The sequence below is a fragment of the Austrofundulus limnaeus genome, unplaced genomic scaffold, assembly GCF_001266775.1.
Source record: "Austrofundulus limnaeus strain Quisiro unplaced genomic scaffold, Austrofundulus_limnaeus-1.0 Scaffold2335, whole genome shotgun sequence".
NCBI lineage: Eukaryota > Metazoa > Chordata > Actinopteri > Cyprinodontiformes > Rivulidae > Austrofundulus > Austrofundulus limnaeus.
This window is the reverse complement of record NW_013954737.1, coordinates 16,641-26,013: the sequence shown is the minus strand read 5'-3', so window position 1 is coordinate 26,013 and position 9,373 is coordinate 16,641. Positions and strand designations below refer to the sequence as shown.

Here is a 9,373-nt window from a genome sequence, read left to right as displayed (position 1 = left end):
CTTGGTGTCTTGCTGTCTTGGTGTCTTGCCGTCTTGGTGTCTTGCTGTCTTGGTGTCTTGGTGTCTTGCTGTTTTGCTGTTTTGCTGTCTTGGTGTCTTGCTGTCTTGCTGTCTTGGTGTCTTGCTGTTTTGCTGTCTTGCTGTCTTGGTGTCTTGCTGTTTTGCTGTTTTGCTGTCTTGCTGTCTTGGTGTCTTGCTGTTTTGCTGTTTTGCTGTCTTGGTGTCTTGCTGTCTTGGTGTCTTGGTGTCTCGCTGTCTTGCTGTCTTGTTGTCTTGCTGTCTTGGTGTCTTGGTGTCTTGCTGTTTTGCTGTCTTGTTGTCTTGCTGTCTTGCTGTCTTGGTGTCTTGCTGTCTTGGTGTCTTGCTGTCTTGGTGTCTTGGTGTCTTGTTTGGTGGATTTCTGCTGAATTCTTCATGCAGTTGTAAAATAAAAAGCCTTCTCTCCCTGCCGTGTGTTCGGCTGTGTTTCAGGGCTTATCTGCGTTTAAGCACCAGCAGCAAAATGATACCTTAATCCCCCGCAGCCTCAGCRTGGACAGAATAATCACCACGCTTCGGCTCATGTTCAGCTGTTAGTGCAGCACAGATGTGGCTTCTGCTTCGGCTGGTTGTTCATCAGCCTATCAGAGGCTCCTCCAGGTGTTCACACCTCTGCAGGTGAACAGACTTCATGCAAAACAGAAGCTTGGATTTGAATGAGCCGACCTGTAATGTGGGTGTCTCTGATTGGCTAATCTAACAGGAAGTGATGCCATCACAGGTGTTGAAAGGGATAGTTTGAGCTGATAAATGCTTCCTGGTTGTAATGGGTCATTTAGATGTTATCTTTGTGTAGCTGCAGCTGAATTCTGCACAATCCAGTGGTTCATTATTAAAACTGAAACATGCTGATATAGAGATGTTCAGGTGTACCTGTCTGAACTCTGACAGGTAATAAAACACTTTTTGCTGCTTTAGCTGAAGAAATTCATCTGATGGATGTTGTTAATTGAAATGTTTTAAATAAAGCCTGGCTTTATTAGTCTTTAAAGTCTTTATTTATTATTAATATTTTCACCTTCAGAGCTGGAGTATTAAAGAATAACTGAGGATGTTTTGTGTGCTTCACCTGTTCAGGAGCTCAGTGGTTTCCCTGTCAGGTGTGTGGGCAGGTAACTGTTCAGTCAAACATCATGTCGTTAGATGTGGGAACCTGACCGACCGGCTGGTTTGTTTGCTCTCACTCTTTCACCACGTTCTGATTTTCTGGGTGTGTTTCAGTGGAGGTGTTCAGCACAGGTACACGTTTCAATTATTTATTTATGTTTTAAAGAGATCGTTAAAGATGGTTCTGTTAACGTGAGGCCATAAACTCAGCTTAAAGGTACAGACAGGGTTCCTCCTTTTCATCTCTCTCTCTCTCATACACAGGTCTGGTTTGTATATCCCTGTGGGGACCTTCCATTGACTTCCATTCATGTTTTTAGCCTTTATATCCTAACCCTGACCACACTCTAAGATTAACCTCACAGGTACCTACCTGACCCTAAAACTAACCTAAACCTTGGTCCTAAACCTAAACCTTGGTCCTAAACCTAAACCTTGGTCCTAAACCTAAACCTTGGTCCTAAACCTAACCCCACACTCATAATTTGCTTTTGGACACATGGGGACTAGGCATTGTCCCCACTATGCACGTTCACCCACGAGGCTGCTTTTTCGAGAACATGGTTCCCACGGTGTAGCAAAAACGTGTCTCCACGCACACACACAGAGGTGACATCATCACCTTGGCCTGTATAAACAGTCAGGGGGACCTCTCCTTGTTTCCAGTGAACCAGATTCCTCCTGGTGCGTTGCTCAGGCTGCAGGTTTGACTCAGATACTTTCACTGGCTGGTTGCAGCATTTTTATTAAATAAATAAACGACTCTGTGCACGTTGCAGGTTTTACCTGTAGGTTTGGAGCACAATTCCCCGTGGCAGTCCTGCTCAGTAACAGCAGAAATATTGTACAGTCGTTTATATTTTCTAAGCAAAAGTTGGAAACCGCAAAATACTCATTCAAGCCACCAGTACTCCAGGTCAAAAATAAAATATAATAACAATAATTAGGTCAGTGGTTGTCAAAGAAGTTGTGTATTGTTTTACATTGTCTGAACTATCTCCTTTTTAATAATTAGCTAATTAGTTTAATTTTATACCAATATGACTGAATTCAGTCCATGATTTGATGTAAATGTCAGTTCACTCCTCAGAAAAGTCTTTCAATCTAGATTCTTATTTATTTATTATTGTTGAACTTCTTCTGGTGAAGGTTGGACATTTTTCAGTTTTATAATAATTAAACAGGCATTCTGTAAAAGTCTTTGACTAATTACCTTTTTCTGATAACTTCCTGTAGCTGTGCGTAAACGTGTTGTGGATGACTCCTAATGTAAATTCTTTTTGTTTTGCCCCCCCTGACTGTTTTCTGTTCTGCTTTCCTTCAGGGAGGTGATAAACGGAGACGCTGGCTGCTGCACCCCAGCTCAGACGATTCACAGGAACTGAGAGGAGCGTTCACCGCAAGAAGAAAGGATGAAAATGACAGGTCCTCCGACCCGCTGACACTGGAATGATATCCTGACCCTTTTCTCTGAAAGTAAGCAGGTTAGCGATGAGTGGGGGGATATAATGGCCAAGAACAAGGATGCACGCCCCCCGATATTCGCCGTCAGCGTGGTTGGCCTCTCGGGGACGGAGAAGGAGAAGGGCAACTGTGGCGTGGGCAAGTCCTGCCTGTGCAACCGATACGTGCGTCCTGATGCAGATAATTATTACTCCGAGCACACCTCCGTGCTCAGCACGATAGACTTCGGTGGACGCGTGGTCAACAATGACCACTTCCTGTACTGGGGGGACGTGTCCCATCGAGGGGACGAGGGGCTGGACTGTAAAATCCAGGTTATCGAGCAAACGGAGTTCATCGATGACCAAACGTTTCTTCCTCATAGGAGCACAAACCTTCAGCCGTACACCAAACGAGCGGCGGCGACCAAGCTTCAGTCGGCGGAGAAGCTCATGTACATCTGCACGGACCAGCTGGGCCTGGAGCAGGACTTCGACCAGAAGCAGATGCCTGACGGAAAACTCAACATCGACGGCTTCGTGCTGTGTGTCGACGTCAGTAAGGGCTGCAACAGGAAGTTTGACGACCAGATGAAGTTTGTCAACAGCCTGTACTCCCAAATCATCAAGTCAAAGAAACCGATCGTGGTCGCTGCCACAAAATGTGACGAGTGTGTAGACCAGCACCTACGGGACTTGCAAGCTTTCGTAACCAGTAAGAAAAACCTAATGCTGATCGAAACGTCGGCACGCTTCAACGTCAACATCGATCTCTGCTTCAACGCTCTGCTCCAGCATCTGGATAAGACAAGAGGTAAACCTAAAACTGTGTCGTACCTGGAGGCCTATAAGGTCCAGCGGCAGCTCACCGCCTCCGTTACAGACCGCTTTGACAAACTGATGACTCACACGGTGAGAGATTATAACACCACATGGAAAACAGTTGTAAATACCCTGAAGGGCCAACAGGACTACGACGAGTTCATCACCCTGGAGGGCTCCCGGAAAGCACGCAACATGTTCACCAAGCACATCGCACAACTGAAGCAGGAGCACATCAAGAAGAGGCGAGAGGAGTACCTGACAGCTCTGCCCAAAACCCTCAACAATCTCTTCAACAACCTGGAGCAGGTGGAAACCCTCTCCTGGCACGAGGCTCAGTCCATAATCCGCAACCGGCCCGATTTCCACTACTGGTTTGTGGTGCTGGAGCACACGCCCTGGGATGAAACGGACCACATCGATAACAGCGACCGCAGGATACCCTTTGACCTCTTGGATACACACGAGGCAGAGAGGATTTACCACAACCACGTCCAGCACCTGCTGTCTGAGAAGAGGCGGGTGGAGATGAAGGAGAGGTTCAAGAAGACGCTGGAGCGGGTCCATTTCATCGGTCCGGGGCAGCCGTGGGAGGAAGTCATGTGCTTCGTCATGGAGGATGAAGCCTACAAGTACATAACCGACTCAGATCGGAGGGACGTTTACCTTAGGCACCAGCAGGAAATAGTTGAAAAGGCCAAAGAGGACTTCCAGGAAATGCTGTTTGAGCATGCTGAGCTATTTTATGACCTGGACCTGAATGCCACGCCGAGCTGCGACAAGATGAGTGAGATCCACAGCGTGCTGAATGAGGAACCCAGGTACAGAGCGCTGCAGAAACTGGCTCCAGACCGAGAGTCACTCCTCCTCAAACACATCGGCTTTGTGTACCACCCCACTAAAGAGACCTGTCTGAGTGGACAGAACTGTGTGGACCTGAAAGTAGAGCAGGTTCTGTCCAACAGGCTGGTGCAGCTGGATCATGGGCGCGCCAACCTCTACTACAACACCGTCAACATCGACAAGATCAACCTGTGCCTCCTAGGGAAGGACGGTTTATCGCAGGAACTAGCCAACGAGATCCGAGCTCAGTCCACAGACGACGAGTACACCCTCGATGGTAAAATCTATGAAGTGGAGCTTCTTCCTGTGGACGTTAACTCCACGCTTCTTTTCAGCCACACGTGGGTCACCACCTTCAAGCCTCACGGCTGCTTCTGTGTCTTCAACTCCATCGAGTCTCTGAACAGCATCGGTGACTGCATCGGGAGGATCAGAGCAGAGATCGCTCAGGGTCGACGAGATCGATTCGCTCAGCCGCTCCCTTTCATTCTGATCCTGGCCAACCAGAGGGACAACGTTTGCAAGAACATCCCCATCCTGCGACACCAGGGCCAACAGCTGGCAAACAAGCTGCAGTGCACCTTTGTGGACATCCCCTCAGGGGCTTTTCCTCGCAAGTTCACCGAGTTCCAAATCAAGCAGGGGCTCCGAGCGGTGCTGGAGGGGCTGAAGCATAACTTTGACGTGTTGGCCCCGCTGCCCTGCATCAAAGACCTGACAGAAACAGACCTGAGGATCGTCATGTGTGCCATGTGCTGGGATCCGTTCAGCGTCGACCTCATTCTCTCGCCGTTTCTGGACTCACACTGCTGCAGCGCCGGGCAGTCGGGTCAGAGCAACACTCTCATTCTGGACAAGATTATTGGAGACAGCCGGCGCCGAATCCAAGTCACCATCATCTCCTACCACTCTGCCATCGGCGTGCGGAAAGACGAGCTGGTGCACGGCTACATTCTGGTTTACTCTGCCAAACGCAAGGCCTCTATGGCCACCCTGAGGGCCTTCCTGGCTGAAGTCCACGACGTGATCCCCGTCCAGATGGTGGCCATTACTGACAGCCAGGCGGATTTCTTTGAGAACGACGCCATCAAGGAGCTGATGACTGAGGGGGAGCACATCGCCACAGAAATCGCTGCCAAGTTCACGGCGCTCTACTCTCTGTCGCAGTATCATCGTCAAACGGAGGTTTTTACGCCCTTCTTTAACGAAGTCCTGGATAAGAAGCTGAGCATTGAGAGCTCCTTCCTGTTCGACAGCTCCCGGGAGTGCACCATCGGCGCCAGCGAAGACGTCTTCCCCACCTCGCCTCACAGCCACTCCCCAGCATACAACACGTACTACCCAGAGTCGGACGATGATAACGAGGCTCCGCCCCCCTACAGTCCCATCGGAGATGACGTTCAACTCCTTCCCACCCCCAGCGAACGAGCTAAGTACCGAATTGACCTGGAGGGGAATGAGTACCCCGTCCACAGCACACCTGTTGGAGACCACGAACGCAACCACAAAGTGCCTCCACCTGTCCGGCCCAAGCCAGTGCTCCCCAAACCCAATGTGAAGAAACTGGACCCCAACCTGCTCAAAACCATCGAGGCGGGCATGCGAGGGAACCGCAGGATGCCTCGGGGTCCCATCACACACACGGAAGACGTGGAGGCGTCAGATAACTATGCAGACCCGGCGGACTCCCTCTATAGACCCAGGCCTTATGACATATACGTGGTGCCAGACGACACCCACAACCGTCTGGTCAAAGTGAAAAACTCCTTCGGTGGACTGCCGGGCCTCCATCCAGGAGAAGAGGAGGAGAACGGATTCGACAGGAAATCCCAGGCCGGACGGCGGCCGTCGAAGTACAAACACCGCTCCAAGATCCTGTTCAGCAAAACGAAAGCCTACCAAAGACGGTTCCACTCCGACAGCGATGGGGAGGAGTCCTGTCCCGCCACGCAGAAGAAGAAGAAAGGGCGAGCCCACAGGGGCAGCGAGGAGGACCCGCTGCTGTCTCCTGCTGATCCCTGGAAGATCGGGATCGATAACCCTGCCATCACGTCCGACCCCGAGCAAGACGACAAGATGAAGAAGAAGAAAAAGACGCCCAAGACACCTAAAGAACCAAAAAAGGTAAGAAGTCCTCTTTATTTTACATTTCTGTTCTTTAAAAACACCACAGAAGGATAAAAAAGGAGAGAACAACGACCGCCTGATTAAAATAATAGTTATCATAAAAATAAGTMTTTTAGCTGGAGGAAAGAAATAAACTTTATTTCTTCAAAAGAAGAAGTTATTATTGTTCATAACTTTTCAAACCAACATCACTCCAAACTCAACTCAACTTTATTTATAAAGCCCTTTAAAACAATCACAGCTGCAACAAACTGCTGTACATACAGTATATAAAACATGAAAACACAAGACGACGATTAAAAACACTAAAACCAGTAATAAAACAATAAAAATAGAATAAAAAGTCTCAGGCTGTGCCAAAAGCCAGAGAGTAAAAGTGTGTTTTTAAACAAGTTTTAAAAGTGAAATATCCCTTTAAGTCTGTTGTCTTCTCAGTATAGATGGGCTGTTTGTCCTCGTAGTTTAATTAAACTTTACCAGCATTTAAAGTGTCTGTGACATGTATTTATACTTCAAATACAGAAAGGCAAATAAAATATTGTATTTAAGAAACTTTTCGTAATACACACGATTTTATTCATTTTGTCACATAAATCACATTTTATGTTGAACTTGGCTCAGCTAAAGTGAAACAGGAAGTGACATCAAAGGGGAATTCTTCTAAGAAAGACGGGGCTTAAAGTTCTCCGTCGCCACAACAGATTTCCGTCACTTTGAACGTGGCCGGGACGGATTACATCATCAGGTTGTTTTCTGTTGCGGTCTTGTTGAAGCTGCCCAGTCTACCTGTAAACACACCTCTACTTTCAACAAACCAAACAAACCCCAGAGCACTTTTATCCAATCAGAGCAGAGCAGGTCAGTAAAGCCTCCTCCTCTGCTCTTCATTCTTTTATCTTCTTCAGTTGATTTATCTTCCTCTTCCTGGTTATAGTTACTGTTTTCCTGTCATTTGGTGGCTCACAGCCCTGATGGCTGATCATGTAAACAGCCTGTGAAATGAAAGAAAAGGTAAATCTGTTAAAGAACCTTTATTCACCCTGTACGTCTAGAAGTGATGAACCTGATTCAAGATGGGCGCTGCAGCTGGTTACGGTGTTGTACAGAGAGGTGGTAGCAGAGAGTCTTTAGGTGCTAACAGAGCAGGTGATGTTCCTCTAAGAGCTGCTAGCTTCGTCATCTTCCTCTCATCTTCATCCTGTCTCACAGGCCAAAGGGACCAAATCCCCCAAGCCTCTGTACCCGCCSACCCGGAGAACCTGGGAGAGCAACTACTTTGGTGTTCCTCTTCAGAACCTGGTGACTCCGGAGCGCCCCATCCCGCTCTTCATCGAGAAATGTGTCGACTACATAGAGCGCACAGGTGAGTCGCTGATCCAGGAGTGGGTTCTGATGTGACCCACCAACAGGTTCTGCTGAGCTGCCAGTCAGCACAAGTCAATCAGCTCTGTGAGCTTTATGGAGCCGGCTGCTGCAGTTCTGCTGGACTGMAGCTGGAAGATTAGACAGATCAGAACCTGGTTAAAGGATAGAAGCAGATTTACATCAGATCCACTTAAACACAAAGAAAACACCAGTAAAGACTGATTCCTCCACAAAAACAAGTCTGACCATTATTTTGGCTTCTTTTTCTGCKTTGACTGCTTGTAAATAAACTTGTTTCTTTGTGAAAATAGAAAATATCAAATGAGCCAAGTTCAGCCTGAGAGAAGGCGGGGTCATGTTGGTGTGAAAACTGACAGGAAGCAGTGTGTGTGTGTGTGTGTGTGTGTGTGTTCGTGTGTGTAGCTGTAGCATGGTTCTGGTGCTAACATTCACCTTCCAGCTGTTGGTGAAATCACGATGCTTCACACTCAGATTTAGGTGCTGATTTAGAAAGCTTCTTCCTGAACTAATATCTGGTTTTATCTGGAGCCCTGGAACATCCTGGGTTTGACTTCCTCATCATGTTTTAGTAAAACCAGGCTCTTCCAGTCTGGTTTCTTATTTCTCACTGATCCAGCAGATGTTCAGCTGCTCTGCATGACTGATGAGTCTCCACACATTTAGCTGCATAATGTAGCTTTAAAAACACCCCACTCCCAGCTTATGGGTTATTTTTTTACATTCTGCCCATAAAAATGAATATTTTAATCATGTTTAAATTTTAATCAGTGAGTTGCATTACGTATTTACACAGGGACACTTGTACTGCTTTAAATGAGTTTCAGACTGAAGAAGTTCAGAGGAACTTTAACACAGGACGTCGTGTTTTTATCAGTTTTGTTGTTTGGGTTTTTGCAGAATTCAGGATTTTTTTCTGGATGTTAAAAGAAGCTGCAGCCCTCATTGGGCACTGGATGAACCCAGCTTTGAAGACATTTGTTCAGCAGATGTTTAACATCAGACGATGTTTCTCTTGGTTCCACTGAGCGTGTGTCTGGTTCTGTTTGGAGCGTTCAGGACCGTTATCGACTGTTTCAGTCTGTTTGTCTGTTGGAAGATGTTATCATATCAGAAGATATATAGAAAGAAATGTCTTCATTCAAAATGTTTTCTTTTTAAAGCCAAGTCATTCTGAAGACCACTGAGGGGGCTGACAGCACTGATAAACCCTGCCCCCTGATCCCTGCTGTTAATAACATGGTCTCAKTCCGACCTTTGACCCCCCACTCGCCTCAGGGACTCATAAAACCATTACTAATAAAGTGTTGATGTTCCACCATCAGCCTCTGGTCACATTAATGGGTGGGGGCTCTCCTCACGTCACGGTCCTGTTTAGTCATGCTTCTGCTTGATAAATCATTTCTAGATTAAATTAGCTGAAATATCCCTTTAAATATCCCTTTAAAACGCCTTTAAATATCCCTTTAAAACGCCTTTAAATATCCCTTTAAAACGCCTTTAAATGTCCCTTTAAAACGCCTTTAAATGTCCCTTTAAAACGCCTTTAAATATCCCTTTAAAACGTCTTTAAATATCCCTTTAAAACGTCTTTAAATATCCCTTTAAAA

At 46.9% G+C, this 9,373-nt stretch overlaps 1 protein-coding gene across 1 annotated transcript in view; it reads left to right on the top strand.

Moving 5' to 3' along the window:
• The window catches only part of arhgap5 (Rho GTPase activating protein 5), a gene marked incomplete at its 5' end in the record, with an annotated part of 16,369 nt that overhangs the window by 2,390 nt on the left and 4,606 nt on the right, over positions 1 to 9,373 (top strand). Inside the window, 2 exon segments of the mRNA XM_013999541.1 lie at positions 2,471 to 6,377; positions 7,590 to 7,743. Of these exon segments, the coding sequence (XP_013854995.1) occupies positions 2,655 to 6,377; positions 7,590 to 7,743 (3,877 nt within the window).